The sequence below is a fragment of the Tamandua tetradactyla genome, chromosome 15 (assembly GCF_023851605.1).
Source record: "Tamandua tetradactyla isolate mTamTet1 chromosome 15, mTamTet1.pri, whole genome shotgun sequence".
NCBI classification, from domain to species: domain Eukaryota; kingdom Metazoa; phylum Chordata; class Mammalia; order Pilosa; family Myrmecophagidae; genus Tamandua; species Tamandua tetradactyla.
Genome location: NC_135341.1, coordinates 78015883 through 78038250, shown reverse-complemented (window position 1 = coordinate 78038250; position 22368 = coordinate 78015883). Strand labels below are relative to the sequence as shown.

Here is a 22368-nt window from a genome sequence, read left to right as displayed (position 1 = left end):
TGCTGCCTCGATAAATCCCAGAAGAATTTGAACAGTGAATAAAAATGTATTTGCAAAGTCCCCTTGGGGGAATGGTGAGAAAGGGGGAAAATTCATCTTCCCCAAGTGGAGAATTCTTGATATTCTCAGAAACAGTGGAGACAACCAAAGCAATAGGCTGAGCCTCCAATCTTGGGGTTTGTTCATATGAAACTTAACCTGGCACAGGATAGGCTAAGCCTGCTTAAAATTAGGCCTAAGACTCACCCCCAAGAGAACCTCTTCTGTTGCTCAGATATGGCTTCTCTCTCTCAGCCAACATGACAGGCAAACTCACCACTCTCTCCATCTCTACGTGGGACATGACTCCCAGGGGTGTGGACCTTCTTGGTTACATGGGACAGAAATCCTAGAGTGAGCTGGGACTCAGCACCAAGGGATTGAGAAAACCTTCTTGACCAAAACGGGGAAGAGAGAAATGAGACAAAATAAGGTGTCAGTGGCTGAGAGATTCCAGACAGAGTCGAGGTTATGGAGGTTATTCTTACATATTAGCTAGATATCACCTTTTTAGTTACAGTGTAATGGAGAGGCTAGAAGGGAAGTGCCTGAAAATGTAGAGCTGTGCTCCTGTAGCCATGTTTTTTGAAGATGATTGTATAATGATATAGCTTTCACAACGTGACTGTGTGGTTGTGAAAACCTTGTATCTGATGCTTCTTTTATCTGCCTTATGGACAGACGAGTAAAACATATGGATTAAAAATAAACAATAGGAGGAACAAATGTTAAAATAAATTTAGTAGATTGAAATGCTAGTGATCAATGAAAGGGAGGAGTAAGGGATATGGTATGTATGAATTTTTTTCTGTTTTCATTTTATTTCTTTTTCTGAATTGATGCAAATGTTCTAAGAAACAATTATGAGGGTGAATATACAACTATGTGATGAAAGGAAAAAAAGAATGTTCGTATTGTATGTTGATTGGTTTTATTAATAAAAATTTTTTAAAAAGTGACCTTACTTTCCCCTTGATTCCACATTTCTCAAAGGTAATAGTATCGCAGATACTAGAGAGCAAACCTTAACACGATTCTTCTGATAGCTTTGGGTTTCTGTTTTCAGAGAACACAAAATTGCAGAGTTGGGGGCAGGCCACGGTGGCTCAGCAGGTAAGAGTGCTTGCCTGCCATGCCCAAGGACCCGGGTTCGCTTCCTGGTGCCTGCCCATGTGAAAAAAAAAAGAAAAAAGAAAAAAAAAATTGCAGAGTTGGGTGCTAAAGTGGAAACCCAGAATCTCCGGGAGGATGGGGTGGTGGTGATGGGGTTGGTGGTGGGAGAGATGCTTAGTAGGTGCATCTTTATACCCTGCAACCTTGTCCGGTTCAGCAGTGCTGGCTAATAGCCGCTCCACTGAATTGTTTTTATATTCAGTCCTGTTGCGCAATCTGTATCCCTTCAGCTCCAATTACCCAATATTGAATTGTTTTTAAATGGATTATTAGATGTTGACTACAAAGCATGTTGGTTTTTTTTAACCCCTGAAATGGCAATGTTAGGAAAGGTTTCAGTGACTACAGATATTTCTTCTCCTTGGGAAGATCAGACGATTCCCTTCTAACTCTTTGAGGCTGACCCCACACCACTCTCAGGGTCTAAGAGGATGGTTCCTCTTATCTTCCCTTAGAGGATGCTAGTTTTAGAAGGTGAGGAGGCAACTGTGGGAGGAGGGGTTGGAGCATATTTATTTTGCCTTTGATTGTCAATCATGCATATCTTCTCTTTCTTTAAACACTCTTTCTAGTCCTTATGCTTATGCTCTTTCTGTATGTGTGTGCACGCTCCCAGCCTGGTTTTTGCAAGAAGTGCTGAATGTGGCATAGGATTACATGAAAAATCTTGTTTAATCCACAGGATTATTGTTTGAAAGCTGTGGGTACTGAAGATATATGTGCTTTTTTTTTTTTTGCCACTTTCCTATGGTTTAACGTTTGTAATTCCCTGTCTTATGATGTAGTTTAATATTAGTTGTGCAGCTCATTTTCTAGGAATAATCTGATTAGCTAGCTTTAGTGGATTCTCATGTAAAATATAATCATTTCATTATATCTATTTTAGATTTTTTTCCATAAACTAGGACGATTTGAATTAAGAACTCTGTGTTTACAAAATTATGTTTAAAGACTTCCAGCACCATTTTTTCAGAAATTATGATACGAGGCATATGTATCATTTTATAGTTTCTCTTAAAAACATATTTAAAGGGCATAAGCTTGAAAAGAAGCATTAATTCTGATTTTAAACATTTTGAAACTTGTCATCCTTAGTTTCTTTTAGCATTAATTAAAATGTAGAGTATTCAGTAGTTTAATAAGTGAATTTTGTCCTTTTCCTCTGATTAATAGCTTATGTACTACTCTGTCCTAAGAACCTACAAGATTATCCTTTCTAAATGAGTTTACACTTAAGTTTGTCTGGCATTTGGAATCTGGATAATATAATAGAATAATAGACTTTTAGCTGACATTCGAAAACCATAGATGAATAGAATAGAATAATTGAATTTTGTGGCTGATGAGAGACACAACTACCCTAACTGTCTTGTTTTACAGTTGACAAAATTGATGTCTGGAGAAGATGGTTAAGTAATTGATTGATAAAGTCACTCAGCTAGTTAGTAGGAAAATCAGGAGGAGAAGTCAGAACTGTGAACCTTTACTTCAGTTGTATTTCTATGACATCATGTTTTTTTCTTGCCTTGACTGATTTCTCATTTTTTCTTTAGAATTTCATCTCTCTTAAAATCCATCTTTGATTGGATAATTAAAATCTATAGTTGATTTTTGTCAACAATGTCATCCATTCATGCATCTGACATTTGAATGGCTACAAATCTGTTACCCCTGCTCATGAGGAGTGCAAGGATATTGGGGAAGGCCCTGAAATGGATTTTGTTAATTACGATAAAGGTGATTCTTTTTATAAAAGAAATTGGTTTAAATTTGGCACTATTCAACTATTACAATGGCCATGGGAAACCAATAGTTAACTTTTTAAATTATATGGAAAAAATTTGAATTATTGAATTATTTAAACTTGAGCTAGGTAGGCCACGTCGTATAGAATATAGGCCTTGAATTAAACTGAAGATTGTCTAGGGAAAATTGAATCTTTCCTGATGAGTGCTGAAAGTTTTGTAGAACTCAGTTTACTTTTTCAATTGGAATTTGGGCTGTTCAAAAATAAAATGAACAAATGTCGTTTGTTTTTTCTAACAAGAGAGCTGGAATTGGTGGTGAGCTTTCATGTCTGGTTAATGTAGTTGAACCGAAGTGTTTTTTTATCCTAAATGAGAAGAGGAAAATTCAGTGCATGTTAATGAGAAAACATTCCCTCTCCAGTCCATGGCTGTCCTGTCTGCCTTCCAATAGACTCCTTCATCCTCCACTCATTAAACCTCTTTCCTAATGGGCCTTTCAGTTTACCTTGTGTAACTCGGTTCTGTTTTAAGGTCTCCTCTGACTCCATAGTGATTTTTTTTTTTTTTAAATCTCTTCAGCTTAACTGAAACCTGGTTTCTCTTGTCAGTGATAGTTACCTCATAATCATTTCCAGTTACTGGAATCCATTTTTATTAGTACCTCTTATGCATTATATCTTTTTTTCTCCTACTTTGATCATTTTGCTTCAGGATTGACTTGACATTCTCTTCTCTTTTGATGTCTTTGGCATTTATTTATGTGATTTTTGACCCATTAGAGTTGTTGGAATCAACTGACCTCTACAAGATACTCCTCAGTGACTTCATCCCTGACTCTAGCTTCCATTACTTCCCTCCCTTTGTCTCAAAGGGACATTCAAACCTACCCTGACTTTCTCTTTCAGCTGTTATTCCTTTGACCATGCCGGTCTCCCAGTTCCCTGGTCTGTTTTCCAAATAAGCCACTCATTAAAATGGCTACCTCATATTTGATTCTCTTTTCAGCTCTCAGATTCCTTGTTCTGACTTTCTTTCTTGGCCACTTCCTTCTACTGGAACCAGGCTCTGTTGTTACCTGGTCTCCTCAACAGTTACCCTCCTGGCTGGCAGCAGAACTGACTGGCTCAGCAGAGCATTACTGAACATATTGTATCTTGCAGCACTGCTGGTTTCCTGAACTCCGGAGTTTACCTTACCAGGTCACTCCCGGTGGCGGTGATCACTGCCATCCATCTCCCCTGCTTTCAGGCTGTATTTAATTGCTTTTGTTACATTTGAAACACTAATAATTAGTAACAGAAGGGAATACATTATCTAGAGCCAATCTTGATTTGCCTTTTGCTTTTTCTTTTCAATATTTGAGCATATGTTGGAGAAGGAAAGAAAAAGATTAAATTCAGAAATAAGGTATACTGTTCTCTGTGGGATTTCATACTTTTCTAAAAATTGATGTATTAAAGTTTTTATTTTATTAATTGTATTTCCTTTTTAAGGTAAAAATACTCGTTTAAGTTATTTGAAAGCATTTGAGACCATGAAGAAGAAAAGTATTATACATTATTTTACCATATATTTGCCATTTTTGATAAATGTCTTTACAGACTTTTTCCATGTTCTCATTTTCTTTATGTAGTTGAAATCTTGTATAATTTTTAAGCATATTTGAGATAGAAGGGTTAGTAGTGATAAAAAATGAAGGTACTTGCAGTAGCCCTATGAAATTAGTTTTGTAGATCTACTGTTACCAAATTACCACAAACTTTGTGGCTTAGACAACAGAACTTTTTTCTTTCTCAGTTCTGGATGCTAGAAGTCTGAAATCATTATCACTAGGCTGAAATCAAGGTGTCATCAAGGCCATGTTCTCTCCAGAGAACCTAGAGGAGATCTGTTTCTTGCCTCTTCTAGCTTCTGGTGGCTGCTCACATTCCTTAGCTTGTGCCCTCATTACTCCAATCTCTGCCTCTGTGGTCACATTGCCTCCTCCTCTTCAGTTGGAATCAACCTCTGTCTCCCTCTTATAAAGACACTTAAGGTTGCATTTAGGGCCCGCAGGATAGCCTTCCCATCTAAAGATTCTTGGTATTTCAAGAAAGGAAATAACAAAAAGTGTTAACAGTGGTTGATTATAAATGGTGGATTGTGGCTTATTTTTTTAAAACATTTTTTTTGTGTGAAATATAACATGTATAAAAAAGCAATACATTTTGAAGTACATTGTAACAAATACTTATAGAACAGATTTCAGAGTTTGGTATGGATTACAGTTCCACAATTTTAGGTATGGATGATTTTTATTGGATGCTTTTATTCTTTTTCTTCTCTTAGATTTTCTATGAAACTGGAAAAAATAATAAAAGTTACTTTTCAAAAACACATTTATGCACACCAGCATTCACAGCCATATTATTCACAATTGTAAAAAGATGGAAGCAACCCAAGTGCTCATCAACCGAAGACTGGATGAACACAATGTGATATATAAACACAGTGGAATATTTCAGTCATAAAAAGGAATGAAGTTCTGAAATGTGAGACAACATGGATGAACCCTGAAAACATTATGTTGAGTATAATAAGCCAGACAGAAAAGCACAAGTATTGTATGGTCTCACTAATACGAAATAATTAGAATAAGCAAACTCATAGAATATAGGTTACCAGGGGGCATGGGAGGGGGAGGGAATAGGGAGTAAAAAAAAGAAATAATAGGGTGCATGCGAAGTTCAGTGGTAGAATGCTTGCCTACCACGCAGGACATGCGGGTTTGATTCCTGGCCCATGCACACCTCCCAAACAACAACAACATACAAACTCATTTAAAGAAACCTAATATGTGTATATCTGCCACAATTCATTAAAACAAAAATTCAGTTATTGCCTAGAGTAATCCATGAAGGCCTATAAGAGCTAGGGAAAAAGGCATCAAACCACAAAATTTATTAAAAATCCATTTGTAAGGAAAGTATCTTTGGTGTATCAAGGTTAACACCAGTAATGATATAGCAGTAATGACTAAAACTCCTTCCTCCAACTTATCCTTATACTTACAAAGATAATACAAAAGGCACAGTTTGGCAAGGTGCTATGAGCTGAAAAGAGAGGACCAAATCCTGGGAAGGATTTCCTCATGCAGCACAAACGAAGGAGCAAAAAACAAGAAGTGAATTCTTGGACTACCCAAGGTCACTATCTGAATGTGTCATTATAGTGGTAGAAATGGCTTTGTGGTTTTAATTTGTAATTCTCTGAGGACAAATGATCCTTCTGCATATGCAGTCATGCCATCTGTGAAGAATGACAGTTTTACTTCATCCTTTCCAAGCTTTTGCTTTTTATGTCTTGTTCTTGTTTTACTGCATTGGCTGGGACTTATAGTGTAGGGTTGAATAGAAGTGATTAGGGAGGACACCCTTGTCTATTTCTGATTTTAGGAAAAGAATTTCATAATTTATCATTGATTGTGCTATCAGGTATAAGGATTTTGTAGAGATGCTTTTCATCAGACTGAAGAAATTTTTGTCTATTCCTAGTTTGTTGACAATTTTTATCATTAATGGACTTTGAATTTTGTCAAATGCTTTTTCTGCAGCTATTGAGATGATCATGTGGTTTTTATTATTTATTCTGCTAATGTGTTGAATTGTATGATTTGTTTTCAAATGTTAACCTTTCATAGATACTTGGTCATGGTATATTATCCTTTTTATATATTGGTGGATTTAACTTGCTAATTTTTTTAATTAAACATAACAACATATAAACACAAACATTCTTACCATGATCATTCCATTCTTCATGTATAATCAGTAACTCACAATATCATCACATAGTTGCATATTCATCATCATAGTAATTTCTTAGAACATTTGTATCAATTCAGAAAAAGAAATAAAAAGAAAACAAAAAAATTAATGCATACCATATCGCTTACCTATCTCTTTCATTGATCACTAGCGTTTCAATCTACTAAATATTTTAACATTTGTCTCCCTATTATTTATTTATTTTTAATCCGTATGTTTTACATGTCTGTTGATAAGGTAGATAAAAGGAGTATCAGACACAAGTTTTTCACAATCACACATCGCATTGCAAAAGCTATATCATTATACAATCATCTGTAAGAAACATGGCTCAGCAGGCAGGAATGCTTGCCTGCGATGCCAGAGGACCCGGGTTCGATTCCTGGTGCCTGCCCATGTTAAAAAAAAAAACAAACAAAAAAATGCATGGCTACTGGAGCACAGCTCTACATTTTCAGGCAGTTCCCTGAAAGTGAAAGAGTTCCCAGCCTCTCCATCACACACTCTACATTTTCAGGCAGTTCCCTGAAAGTGAAAGAGTTCCCAGCCTCTCCATCACACCTTAACTAAAAAGAAGGTATCTATATAATGTGTAAGAATAACCTCTAGGATAACCTCTCCACTGTGTTTGGAATCTCTCAGCCATTACTTTATTTTGTCTCATTTCACTCTTCCCCGTTTCGGTCGAGAATGTTTTCTCAGTCCCTTGGTGCTGAGTCCCAGCTCATTCTAGGATTTCTGTCCCATGTAGCCAGGCAGGTTAACACCCCTGGGAGTCATGTCCCACGTAGAGATGGGAAGGGCAGTGAGTTTGTTTGTCGTGTTGGCTAAGAGAGAGAGGCCATATCTGAGCAACAAAAGAGGTTCTCTTGGGGTGACTCTTAGGCCTAATTTTAAGTAGACTTAGCTTATCCTTTGTGGGGCTAAGTTTCATATAGGAACAAACCCCAAGATTGGGGGCTCAGCCTATTGCTTTGGCTGTCCCCACTACTTGTGAGAATATCAAGAATTCTTCACTTGGGGATATTGAATTTTCCCCCTTTGTTACCATTCCCCCAAGGGAACTTTGCATAATTTGCTTATGTTTTGAGGAGTATGTTTGGCCGGTAATTTTTTTCTTATAATGCTATCATCAGGTTTTGTTATCAGTGTGATGCTGGGCACATAAAATGAGTTAGGAAGTGTTTAGTTTGTTAAGCTGCAGAAATGTGATATACCAGAAATGGAATGGCTTTTAAAAATGGAATATATTAAGTTGCAGGTTTACAGTTCTAAGGCTGTGAAAATTTCCAAACTAAGGCATGCAGAGAAAGATACCTTAACTCCAAAGAAACGGCCGACGAATTTCTGGGCTTCTCTCTCAGCTGGGAAGGCACATGTGGACATCTAGCTTTCTCTCCAGGCTTCTTGTTTCGTGAAACTACTCTGGGGATGCTTTCCCTCCTCATCTTCAAAGGTCTCTGGCTGTGTGGGCTCTGTCCGCACTTTACAAAATGGTTCCCTCTTAATGAACTCCAGTAAGGACACATTTTCAAGGAAACTATCTAAGCAAAAGGTTACCACCCACAGTTGGTTGGGTCACATCTCCATGGAAGCAATAAAGATCCCACCCAGCAATATTGAATGAGGATTAAACAACATGGCTTTTCGAAGGTACATGACAGTTTCAAACTGGCACAGAAAGTGTTCTCTTTGACTGTTTTCTGAAAGAGTTTATATAAAATTTGTATGATATCTTCCTTAAATATTTTATTGAATTCTGTAATGAAGCCTCCTGGACCTGGGTCTTTTGGATTGGATAGGGTTTTTAAATTATTTTTACTTCATCTTTCTTCTTGTGTCAATTTTAATAAATTATGTTTTTCAAGGATTTTCCGCATTTCATCTCAGTTGTTGAACTGTCATAAAGTTGGTCATAATATTATTTTTATGTTTTTAACATGTGTAGGATATTCCCTTTTTTATTCTTAATATTAGTAAATTGCATTTTCTCTTTTTTTGGTCTGTCTTGCAAGGGTTCTTTTTTATTGATTTTTCAAATAATCATCTTTTGACTTCATCCTTACAGTTAAGTTCTTTATTATGGTATTTTGATCAGAGAAGTTGGCCTGAATGATTTTTTAATTCAAATCTATTTTTTGAAATGTTTATGGTCTAATTCATGATTCATTTCTCCCCTCCCTCCCTATTTTCTTTTATGTCCCATAATTATATTATTCAGGTCATCTCTGTACACACTAAATTTTATCTGCTTGGTCTTGTAATCTCTGAAAGGATGCTAGTTTCAAACTGTGATTGGAAATGTGTCTTGATTTTTTTCTGTCAGCTATGTTTTTTATATTTTGAAGCTCTTTTGTTAGTTGCACCATTATATATTCTTATGATTTTATTAATAGAACTATTAGTCTTGTGAAACACTTTTGCCTTGAATTTTAGTTTGTTTGATATCAATACTGACTGTCCTCCTTCCCTCCCTTCCCTCCTTCCTTCCTTTCATTTACTGGGCATATTTTTTAATTTTTATTTTCACATTTTTTATCGTAAAATATAACATGTATAAAGGAAAGAAAGAAAAAAGCAATACTTTTCAAAGCACGCTTCAACAAATGGTTACAGAACAAGATCCCAGTGTTTGTCATGGGCTACTATTCTACCACGTCAGATTTTTCCTTCTAGCTGTTCCTAAGCACTGGAGGCTATATGGAGTATTAATACAGTGATTCAGCCATCATACTTGTTTGTTAAATCCTATTCTCTGTTATACCTCCTTCTTCCTGATCCCTTTCCCAATCTGTCAGTATCCCTGGGCAACAACTATTCTGACTTTTTTCATGTTGAGAAGGAACGTGGACACTAAAGGATAGAGGGGTGTAATTGATAATCTTGGAGAGGCTGATCCCTTTGGGTTTAAGGATTACCTGATCCAGGAACCCTTTAGGAATTACAGGTTCCAGGAAAGCAGACTTAGTGTATGAAACCTTTATAGAATCTCAGTTCTATCGCTAGGTGTTCTCAAGAGTCAACAGATACGATGCTGGTTGGGGGTTAGCAAACCATGGTCATCAGTACTATCTAATTGAAGCTTGCCTAAGAGTTGCCTCCAGAGTAGCTTCTCAACTCTACTTGATTTCTCTTGGCCTCTGAAGTTTACTGGGCATCTGTTTTTAAATTTTGCTCTGCTTGTGTCTCTTGTAAAAACACCATGTATCCAGCTTAAGACTCAGGACTTCTTTTTTAAAACAAGCAAGTTTAGACTATTTACAATTATTGTGATTGCTGATATGTTTTCTTTGTTTCCAGCTTTCTTGTTGCCTTTTCCCTCTCCCTTTCCCCCACTTCCTTATTTGCTTTCTCTTCCTGTTTTTCCCTTTCTTCTCCTGTCTCTCTCATTTCCCCTTTCCCTTTTCCTTTCCCCCCAAATTTCCTACCTCATATTTGCTAGTAATACTTTCTGTCCTGTCAGCAGGGAGAGCCGTTCACAGAAGGCTTCAGACTTTCTTCCAGTGTATTTAATGGCCTCTATAGGATAGATAAAGCAGTGCCATCCAGCCATGGAACCGACTTTCCCCTGTGTAGGCCTCAAATCTCATTCTGAATTTATGATTTGTATTAATGAGATCCAGTTCAGAAATGAGAAAAGTTGTTTTAGTGCAGAAATGCCTGTAGCAGAGTTATTTGTTTCTGTATCTATTCTTAGGAGGTGTGAGATCTCCATCTTGTTCTCTGCATATAATGAGGTTTCAGATCCATAGTACTCAATAAGTATGAAATTTTAGCAATTGGTACTATTTTCATCTCCAATGTGTAAAATACATGTTCACACAAACATAACTTTTAATAACTAAATTGACTAGAGAGAAAGTTACTCCCAGTTTTTCTGTTCCTTCAGTTCTTTCTTATTATCATGGAAAAAGCCTCAGTGAGCTGGGTTTAAGCTCCCTGCCTTGGCAGGCACCAGTATATAGCTAGAATTTAGTAATATTGTTTTGTTTTCCTTTTCATTAATTTTTTTCACGAATACTACTGATTTTCCACTCCAGGGTAGTGATTAAATTTGTCTTTAAAATTTTTGTTTGTAAAAATGAAATCAATTGTAAATAAAAATATTAAATGGAGGTGGGTTGGAGGGGCATGACAAAAGTGGTGAACGTGATGTGTTGGAGGTTGGAGGTAGTCCCAGTGGGGGAGGTGGTATAAGAATGAATGAAATTTGGGAGTTATTTCTAATGCAGTCTTTTCAGTTTTTTCTGTTTCATGGGTGCTACATTGTTTAGCAAAGTGTTTTCTGAGTATCTCCTTTTGTGCAGGAAACTGTGTCTTGAGGATACAATAATAAATATGGAGTTATCCACTTTGTAATCCAAGTAGGGAAGAGACTATGTGGATGCATGGGTGCTTGGCGCAGAGGTTCCATGTAAAGGCTCTTCTGACAAGGACATTGTGCTGACAGAGGAAGCAGAAGTTAATCCACGGGAGGCTTGAGGCCTTAGTGCACACTTACCTTTCTTGCTCATGTCCTCGCTTTTGAATTTCTCTTCTTAAATTCACATCAGTTTTGGAAGAGGCATTTCTTTGTAGATGTTCTTGTGAAAAGCACTGTGTCCAGAAGGAAGAGTCACATTAGCACACAGAAGACCTAGTGACACCCTGAGTTCTGGTTCCAGTACACCTGTTTTTAGCTGGATAGCTACTTAATTGTTTTGAGTCCCAGTTTCTTCATCTTTATTGGTGATGATAAAATCCAGTGTGCTTTCTCTTTTGTAAGGTAGTGCATGTGATGTACATTTGCACATTAGTATTACCTTCACTCTCATCAGTATTTAAAATACTGATAAGTTATGATTGTGAGGGTATTTTAGGTGTTTGTTTTCCTTACCTTTTTTCCCTTTTTTTTTTCCCTAGGTCTTGATGCAGAACTTTATTATGTGAGAAACGACCTTATTAGTCACTACGCTCTGTCCTTTAACCTATTAGTACCCAGTGAGACAAATTTCCTGCACTTCACTTGGCATGCAAAGTCCAAGGTAAGAGAGGGGCTAACCACCGACACCATACAGGTCGTGCAGCCCCAGAGACTGAGGTGGGTTACCATCTTTACAAAGATGTCAGTAGGTGGTGGACTGTTATCAGTACTGTGTCTTTTCAGGTTTATATTTTAAATCTTAAAACTATTCCTTTAAAAATTTTCAACCCTTTTGAAATGAAGGTGGCCATCATTTAGGTGATTAGTACTTGACAGAATACTTACATCCTTTTAAACTTTGCAAACAGGGATGCGGATTTAGCTTGAGAAGCTGACAGTTAGACCTGATAATGATTTTACTTTTACAGTGAGATGATATGGGGGTGGGGGAATTGATGAGATAGTTAATTTAGACATGTTTTTAAAAATGGATATAGTTCTTTAGTTATGGGGAAAAAGCCAAAAGCACTGCAGCTGAATAGGTACCCATGTGTATTGTGGCAAAGCTACTCTGATCATAAGAGGCTGAAACCTAAATACTTAGGAATCTCTTAACTGGTTTACTTGTTGCTGAATTCTTCACATTTCCTTTGACTGCCTGGGGTCCTCAAACATGATGAATTTTCTGATAGGTCAAAGAGTGGGAGGCCAAGTATAGACCTCCAAATAGCTTAGTTCCTTTTATCAGCTTTTTACATAAACTAAAAATAAATAACAAACCAATTGTGTGTATGTGTATACATAAATATATATTTTTTTCTTTAAGTACTTTAAAGTGGTTTCTGTCCTTATTTGTTGTAAGTTGTTTAAATTTGGCATACTTTAATGTAGATATTTTATCTTAATTTTTCTCCTTGGGAAACAATAGACGGTTTTTGGGAAAATTCAAATATTACAAAAATATTTTAGAACTAGAAGATTTTGTCTTCTTACTTGCCAGAAGTTATCACTGTTTATAGTTTGGTATAAACTCTTCAAGGTTCTTTTTTTTTTTATCCTTTTTAGACAAAATGGAATTTAGTAATTCATATGTTGTGCAGAACTTTTCTTCTCTACTTAGAGGTTTCACTCATTTTCTTTAATGCCTTTTTAATGATTTTGGATGGATGGATGTGTGATATATTGTTAATTATCCAGTGCCTCATTGATTGACAGGTATATTTTTAATAGCATTTTACTCTTTCAAACAATGTTTCTCTCCCCTGTTATGCGTAGTTCCTTCACGTCATTTGTAAGACAGGACTCATGGTAAGAGGATGATTCAAACAATTGGCAGTTCATCCTTTGTTGCTGTTTCTACCTTTGTTATTGATTAATATAAAAACACAGAAAATTATGAGTGTATGTATATATGCATGTATGTGGGTGCATATATGTATATATGAATGAGTGTCTATGTATTTTTTTGTGCACTTTTAGGATTATTTCTGAATAGTAAATTATCACTAAGAAGTGAAAGAACTGGGTCAAAGAGTTTGACTAAAATTTTCATAGATATTGCCAAATAATTTCTCCGTTCCTCTACCCAAAATGGTACCAGTGAAATACAAAGTGAGTAAGAGTCCTTACATTTTCTGTTTGGTCCCTAACACTGACTATTTTGAATATATTTGTTTGCTGGTCAGATAAGTAAAAATGATTATGTAAATATAGCTATAATATTATTAGATGTACACACATACATTAGAGAATTATAAACACATACACAGTTATATACATTAACACACAGCTGCAGAAATGTTGTGATTAAAGTTGAATTTACTTAGATTTTGGGTAAAGCTTATGTGCCATATAGTCTGGAGCATCTCAAGTATCCAACACTACTCCCTTGGGGTGTCCAGATAGGAGGAATGCTTTTAGGAATTGACGATGTCTTTAGGGTAAAAACTGTAAAAACAAAAGTCGTGAGAAGAAAGATGTCTGAAAATTTAAAATATTTCCTAAATGGGAATATGGATATTCTGTAGTGCCAAAATAAGTGGTTTAGATAATTTTGAAAAGGTTCAACTGAGACATACTCATCAGATATTATTTTCAATGAGTAGGCACCTCAACACTTCAAGGAAACTGGGTCACCTGATAAGAAACCTGATCTGACACATTTCTCAGTATTCTTACATAACAAGTAAATTATTGTTTTTTTGGTTACTTTTAATTTTGATATAAAATTTTAAATGTAAACATTAAAAGAATAGTACAAAGGACCCTCATGTACCCCTTACCCAGATTTATTGATTGTTACTATTTTGCTTCATGTTTTAGTTTCCTGGCTACTAAAACAGATACCATACAATGGGTTGGTTTAAACAATGAGAGTTTATTGGTTCATGATTTTGGGAGTAGAAGTCCCAAATCAAGCATCATCAAGGTGATACTCTCTCCCAGAAGACTGTGGCATTCTGGGGCTGGCTGCCAGCGATCCTAGATCCTAGTTTTTCTGTCACTTGGCAGTGCACGTGGCAGTTTCTCTGGTCCCGTTGACTTCTGATTTCTTCCTGTGGCTTTCTCTCTGTGTGTCTGAATTTCATTCTGCTTATAAGGGATGCCAACAATAGTATTAAGACCCATCCTGATTCCCTTAGTTCACATTAGCTGATGTAACCTCAATAAAAAGTCCCATTTACATGGGTTTACATCCATAGGTATGAACTGAGATTAAGAATATGGTTTTTTCTGGGGTACATAGCTCCGAAGCTACCATACTTCATTTGCTTGCTTTATCATTCATTCATGTTCTTTCTCTATGATATACATAAATAGGCATTTACTTTTTAAAATTTTAATTTTAAAGTGATTTCAAATTTATATGACAGTTGCAAAAATAATACAAACCCCATACAAAGAACTTCACGTAACCCCTACCCAGATATGCAGATCCACCAATTGATAATGTTTTGCCTTGTTTGCCGTATCATCCTATCTATCCAACTGTCTTTCTATTTATCTGCTTTCTAAACATTTGAGAGTGGGTTGTATACATCATGGTCCTTGAATACTTAATACTTCTACGTACATTCCCTAAGAATAAGAAACAGGCATTCCTCAGAGATTGTGTTACACACCACAGAATAAAGTTGATATTTCAATAAAGTGATTCACATGAGTTTTTTTGTTTTCCCAGTGCTTATAAAAGTTATGTTTACCTCATGCTGTAGTCTATCAAGTGTGCAATAGCATTTTGTCTAAAAAAAGTGTTTTTATTAAAATGCGACACAGAGACATGAAATGAGCACATGCTGTTGGAAACCTGGCACCAGTAGACTTGATTGACAGGGTTGCCACAGACCTTCAATTTGTCAAAAACACAGTATCTGTGAAATGCAGTAAAGCAAAGCACAGTGAAACAAGGTATGCTTGTATTCACTTATATAACCACCATAAATGCAGTTTGAAGTTCAAGAAATTTAACATTGATGTAAAGCTTATAGTCTAAACTCCAGTTTTTTCATGTCTTGATAATGTTGTTTTGGGCATTTTCTCCTCTAATTTTAGATCCACTCTGGAATCATGTATTGCCTTTAGTTGTTATTCTTTCTCTCTCTCTTTTTTTAGTTGTGGAAACATTTATACAACATGAACTTCCCTATCTCAGTCACTCCCAAACATATAATTTAATGGGATTAATCACACTTACAGTATTGTGCTACCTACACCATCATCCTCATCAGAGCTTTTTCATTACCTCAAACAGAAACCCTACACTCATGATGCATTAATTCCCCATTCTTCCTTCACCCCTGCCTCTAGTCCTACCCCTGATGACCTGTACTCTACTTTCTATCTCTGAATTTGCATATTTTAGCTATTTCATATAAGTGAAATCATACATCTGTCCCTTTGTGTTTATTTCATTTAGCATGATGTCTTCAGAGTTCCTTCATGTAGTTGCATGTATCAGAACTTCATTCCTTTTTATAGCTGAATAATGTTCCATTGTATGTGTATGCTACATTTTGTTTATCCATTCATGTGTTGATAGACCCTTGGGTTGCTCCCACCTTTTGGCTATTGTGAATACTGCCGATCTGAACATTGGTATCCAGGTATCTATTCGAGTCCCTGCTTTTAATTCTTTTGGGTCTATACCTAGAAGTGAGGTTGTGGAGTCATGGTAGTTCTGTGTTTTAACACTTTGAGGAACTGCCAGACTGTTTTCTACAATGGCTGAAGTAGTTTGCATTGCCACCAACAAGTCCTAAGGTTCCCATTTCTATGCATCCTCACAGCACTTGTTTTTTCCATTTTTAAAAATAGTAGTCATTCTCATGAGTATGAAGTGGTATCTCATTATGGTTTTGAATTGTATTTCCCTAATGCCTAACAATATTGAACATCTTTTCACGTGCTTATTAGCCACTTGTATGTCTTTGGAGAAGTGTCCATTCAAATCTTTTGCTTGTTTTTAAATTGGATTGCTTGTCTTTATGCTTTTGTTCTAAGAGTCCTTTATATATTCTGGATATTAAACCTTTATCAGATATATGGTTTCCAACTATTTTCTCCCATTACTTGGTTATCCTTTCACTTTCTTGATCATGTTCTTAGATGTACAAAAGTTTTTAGTTTTGATGTTCGATTTATCTTTTTTTAATTTCTTGTGCTTTCAGTATAAAATCTAAGATTCTGTTGCCTAATACAAGGTCCTATATTTTCTTCTAAGAGTTTTATAATTTCAGCTCTTATATTTAGGTCCTTGATCTATTTTCAGGAAATTTTTTTATATGGTATAGGGTAAGGCTCTACTTTCATTCTTTTACTTGTGGATATTCAGTTATCCCAGCACCATTTTCTCAAGAGACTGTTCTTTTCCCATTGAGTGAACTTGGTACCCTTGTCAGAAATCAATTGGCCGTAGATGTGTGGGTTTATTTCTCCTCTCTCAGTTCTAGTCCATTGGTTTATATGTCTTTCCTTGGGCCAGTACTGCACTGTTTTGGTTCCTGTAGCTTCGTAATAAGTTTTGAAATCAAGATGCCTGAGTCCCCCCAACTTTGTTCTAAGCTGGTTTTGGCTGTTTAGGGTTCCTTGCTTTTCCTTATGAATTTGATGATTAACTTTTCGATTTTTGTGAGAAAGGCTGTTGGAATTTTAACTATCAATTGCTTTGAGCAGTATTGACATCTTAATATTAAGTCTTTCAATCTATGAGTACAGAATATTGTTCCACTTACTTAGATCTTCTTTAATTTCTTTCAGCAGTGATCTGTAGTTTTCTGTGTGTGCCCCTGTTACGTAAATTAAATTTATTTCTGGATATTTTATTCTTCTAGTTGCTATCGTAAATGGCATTGATTTCGTGATGTTTGGAACATTCACTGCTGTTATATAAAAATACAACAGATTTGGCATATTGATCTTGTACTCCACTGCTCTGCTGAATTTATTTGTTAGCTCTAGTAGCTTTCTTATAGATTTTTTTGTGTTTCCTGAATGTAGGATCATGTCATCTGCAAATAAGGATAGTTTTACTTCTTCCTTTCCAATTTGGATGCCTTTTATTTCTTCTTCATACCTAATTGTTCTGGCTAGCACTTCCAGGAGTATGTTGAATAGCAGTGGTGATAATGGGCATCCTTATCTTGTTCCGATCTTAGAGGGAAAGCTTTCAGGCTTTCACCATTGAATATGATATTAGTTGTGGGTTTTTCGTGAATGTCCTGTATCATATTGAGCCAGTTCATTCCTATTCCTATTTTTCTGAGTGCTTTTATCAAGAAAGGGTGTTGACTTTTGTCAGATACCATATTCTTTGATTTTATTGATGTAGTTTATTACATTGACTGATTTTCTTATATTGAACTACCCTTGTATTCCTGGGAAAAGTTCCAGTTGGTCATGGTGTATAATCCTTATGTTGCACAGTTGGATTCAGTCTGTTCGAGTTTTATTGAGGATTTTTGTATCAATTTTTCTTGTGATATCTTTATCAGGCTTTTGTAAATTTTGATCCTGTTAGTATCGTAGAATAAATGAGAAAATGTTCGCTGCCCTTCATTTTTTTGGAAAGAATTTAAGCAGGATTTGTGTTGATTCTTGGAATGTTTGGTAAAATTAACCAGTGAAGCTGTCTAGTCCTGGGCTTTCTTTGTGAAAAAGTTTTTGTACTGATTCAATCTCTTTACGTGTTATTGCTCTGTTAAGATTGTCCGTTTCTTCTTGAGTCAGTTTGAGTAGTTTGTGTGTTTCTATGGATTTGTCCATTTCATCTAAATTGTTTAGTTTGTTGACTTACAATTGTTCATAATGTCCTCTTATAATCCTATTTATTTCTGTAAGGTCATTGATGTACCTCTTTTCTTTTTTTATTTATTTTTTATTGTATAATATAACATACATACGAAGCAGAGAAAGAAAAAAAACAATGGTTTTCAAAGCACTATTCAATAAGTAGTTACGGGACAGATGCCAGAGTTTGTCGTGGATGTACCTCTTTTCATTTCTGATTTTTGTTTTATGCATCCTCTTTTTCTTTGTCAATCTAGCTAAAGGTTTGGTCTTTTCAGAAAACTAACTTTTGGTTTCTTGGTTCTATTGTTTTTCTGTTCTCTTCTCTATTTCATTTATCTATGCTCTTAATGTTTACAATTTTGTTTCTCCTGTTCACTTTGGGCTTGGTTTGCTCTTTTTCTAGGTCCTCCACATGTGAAATTAGGTTATTGATTTGAGATTTTTCTTTTTTAAAGTAATTCTTTACATTAAAAAAAAGTACTCTGAGAACTGCTTTTGCTTCATTCCGTAAGTTTTGGTGTATTGTATCTGGTGTATTGTATTATTTTTTCATTCACATTTTGATGTTTTCTAATTGTCCTTGTAATTTCTTCTTTGACCCATTGGTGGGTTAAGAGTGTATTGTTTAATTTTTACATATATGCAAGTTTTCTAGGTTTCCTTGTGTTCTTGATTTCCACCTTTATTCCTTTGTGGTCAGAGAAGATACTTTTTATAATTTTATTCTTTTAAAATTTATTGAGACTTTTTTTGTGTTACCTAACATAAGGTCTATCCTAGAGAATAATCTGTGTGCATTTGAGAAGAATGTTAATTCTGCTGTTGTTTTTAAAATGTTCTATGTATGTCTGTAAGGTCTAGTTGGTTTTGTACTATTGTTCAAGTCTTGTATTTCCTTATTCATCTCTTTTCTAGATGTTCTACCCATTGTTGAAATTGGTGTAGTGAAGTCTCCATTAATGTAGAATCATCTATTTCTCCCTTCAAATCTGTCAGTGGTGCTTCGTATATTTTTAGGCTCTGTTTTTAGGTGCATGGTTTGTTTATAATTGCTATGTCTTGTGACCTGACCCATATGGTACCTTTGTCCCTTTTTACAGTATTTGACTTGAAATCCACATTATCTAATATTGGGATAGCTCCCCTGATCACTTTTGATTGCTTTTTGGATAGTATTTTTTTTTTCCCATGCTTTCATTTTCAACCTACTGATGTCTTTGAATTTAAGGTGAGTCTTTTGTAAATAAAATATAGTTGGGGAATGATTTTTTATATCTATTCCACTAGTCTCTGCCTTTTGACTCTAGAATTTAACCCATTTACATTAAAAATTACTGCTGATATTACAGAATTTTCTTCTGCCATTTTAATTCTTTGGTTATGTAAGTTTTAAACCTTATTTGTGCCTCAAGTCTTCCATTGCTGCCTTTTTGTATTTAGTTTATTTTAGGTTGTATATTGTTTACTATACCTTCTCATTTGCTTTTCTGTGTATTTTTCTGATATTTTCTTTATGGTTACCATGGGGCTTAAATATATAATAGTCTCATATGGTTTGATTCTAACTCAACTTCAGTGGCATACACAAACTATTGTTGTACCCCTCCATCGCCATCTTTATGTAATTCTTGTCACAAATTACATATTTATACGTTATGAATTTAAAAATCATCAATTTATCATTATTTGTATGCATTTGCATTTTAGTTCTCATTGGAAGTAAAAATTGGAGTTCCACACCAAAGAATACAAAGTATTGACATGTTTACCGATGTCATTATCTTTAGCAGATATCTTTGTTTCTTCTGAAGGCTTTGATCAGTAGTCTGATGTCCTTTCCTTTCAACCTGTTATTTCCTGGAGGGTTGGTCTAGTTTTTATCTAGGGATGCCTTTTTTTTAAAAATATTTTTATTGAGAAATCTTCACACATGTACATTCCACACATGGTGTACAATCAGTGGCTCACAGTATCATCACATATTGGTGTATTCATCACCATGATCATTTTTTAGAACATTTGCATCACTCCGGAAAAAGAAATAAAAAGAAAAAAGAAAAAACTCATACATACCATATACCTTACCTCTCCCTCTCATTGACCACTAGTATTCTGTCTATCCAATTTATTTTATCCTTTGCTTTCCCGTTATTTATTTATTTAATCCATATTTTTTTACTCGTCTGTCTATACCCTGGATAAAAGGAGCATCAGACACAAGGTTTTCACAATTGCATGGTCACATTAGAAAATTATGTCTTTATACAGTCGTCTTCAAGAATCAAGGCTACTGGACCATGTTTCTGGAAGATGATTGTATAATGATATAGCTTTTGCAGTGTAACTGTGTGATTATGAAAACCTTGTGTCTGATGCTCCTTTTATCTACCTTTTCGGCAGATAACAAATTTTAAGGTAAATTTAGTAGATTGAAATGCTAGTAATCATTGAAAGGGAGGGGTAAGGGGTATGATATGTATGAATTTTTTTCTGTTTTCTTTTTATTTCTTATTCTGAATTGATACAAATGTTCTAAGAAATTATCATGATGATATTGTGAAATACTGATTATATATGTAGAATGGAATGACCATATGGTAAGAATGTGTTTGTTTAAAAAGAATTTAAAAAAATAAATAAAAAGAATCAAGGCTACTGGAACACAGCTCAACAGTTTCACATACTTCCCAGCCACTCCAATACACCAAAAACAAAAAAGGAATATCTGTATAATACACAAGAATAACCTCTGGAATAACTTCTCAACTCTGTTTGAAATCTCTCAGCCATGAAACATTATTTTGTATAATTTCTCTCTTCCCCCTTTTGGTCAAGAAACTTGCTCATTCTCTTGATGCCAGGTCCTGGCTCATCCCTGGAGTTCTACCCCATATTGCCAGGGAGATATACATCCCTGGGAGTCATATCCCACGTAAAGGGGGAGGGCACCTGCCGAGTTGACTAAGAGAGAGAGGCCATATCTGAGCAACAAAAGAAGTTCTCTGGGGTGACTCTTTTAGGCCTAAGTTTAAGTAGGCTTAGCTTGTCCTTTGCAGGAATAAGTTTCATAGGGGTGAACCCCCAGATTGAGGGCTCAGCCTATTGATTTGGTTTTCCCCACTGCTTGTGAGAACATCAGAAATTCTCCAAATGGGGAAGTTGAATATTTGTTCCTTTCTCCCCAGTCTCCCAAGAGTACTTTGTTAATATTTCTTTATTCACTGCCCAAATTGTTCTGGGATATATCGGGACATCACACTAACCTGGACAGACCAATAAAATCTCATGCCCTATTCAAGATTTCAACTAAATTGACCATAAAAGTTAAATTGGGACATGTACTACCCAAAATATAAATTTTGCACCAAATAAACATCTCTCCCTTTAGTTTCACACAGAAGTTGAACTTTTATTTATTTATTTATTTTTATTTTTAAATTAAAAACAAATTTTTTTTAGAATACCAAAAAACACCAAACAAATACAGACATTCGTAGCTTTTGATCATTCCGTTCTACATATATAATCAGTAATTCACAATGTCATCACATAGTTGCATATTCATCATCATGATTATTTCTTGGAACATTTGCATCTATTCAGAAAAAGAAATAAAAAGAAAACAGGAAAAAATTCATACATACCATACCCCCCACCCCTCCCCCTCACTGATCACCAGCATTTCACTCTAAATTTATTTTAACATTTGTTCCCCCTATTATTCATCTTTATTCCATATGTTTTACTCGTCTGTTGATAAGGTTTTACTCGTCTGTTGATAAGGTAGATAAAAGGAGCATCAGACACAAGGTTTTCACAATCACACAGTCACATTGTGAAAGCTATATTATTATACAATCATCTTCAAGAAACATGGCTACTAGAACACAGCTCCACATTTTCAGGCAGTTCCCTCCAGCCTCTCCATTACATCTTGACTTAACAAGGTGATATCTATTTATTGTGTAAGAATAACCTCCAGGATAGCCTCTCGACTCTGTTTGGAATCTCTCAGCCATTGATACTTTATTTTGTCTCATTTCACTAGAAGTTGAACTTTTAAAATATGGATCATATCTTCCTTTACCCTGTATTCTGATATGCCTTAGACCTGTCCAGATCAGCTTCATTCATATCTCTAGTCGAAATTTGACCCCTTTTTCAACTTTTTAAATAGTTCCTGTATGAAATACTGCTGGCCTTCATAGCTTCAGAGCTTTAACTCTTGAGTCTCAGGTGTCACATAAATACCTGAAGTTTCTGGGAATGACCAGATTATATACAAACAGCTAAGTATCTTAGAATTTAGAATTAACAGTTACATATATGTCTGCTATAAGTGCTTACAATCTAGGACCCTTTATAATTAGCCCCAACCTGATAACCCATGCTCTTGTCTTCAATTCACCGA

The 22368-nt window shown here is 35.4% G+C and overlaps 1 protein-coding gene across 2 annotated transcripts in view; it reads left to right on the top strand.

The window, feature by feature from the left end:
• The window catches only part of RYK (receptor like tyrosine kinase), a 117440-nt gene that overhangs the window by 15687 nt on the left and 79385 nt on the right, over positions 1–22368 (top strand). For both annotated transcript variants that reach the window (XM_077130165.1, XM_077130164.1), the window contains exon 2: positions 11669–11790. In XM_077130165.1, coding sequence (XP_076986280.1) covers positions 11669–11790 — 122 coding nt within the window. The remainder of the gene's footprint in view (positions 1–11668; positions 11791–22368) is intronic.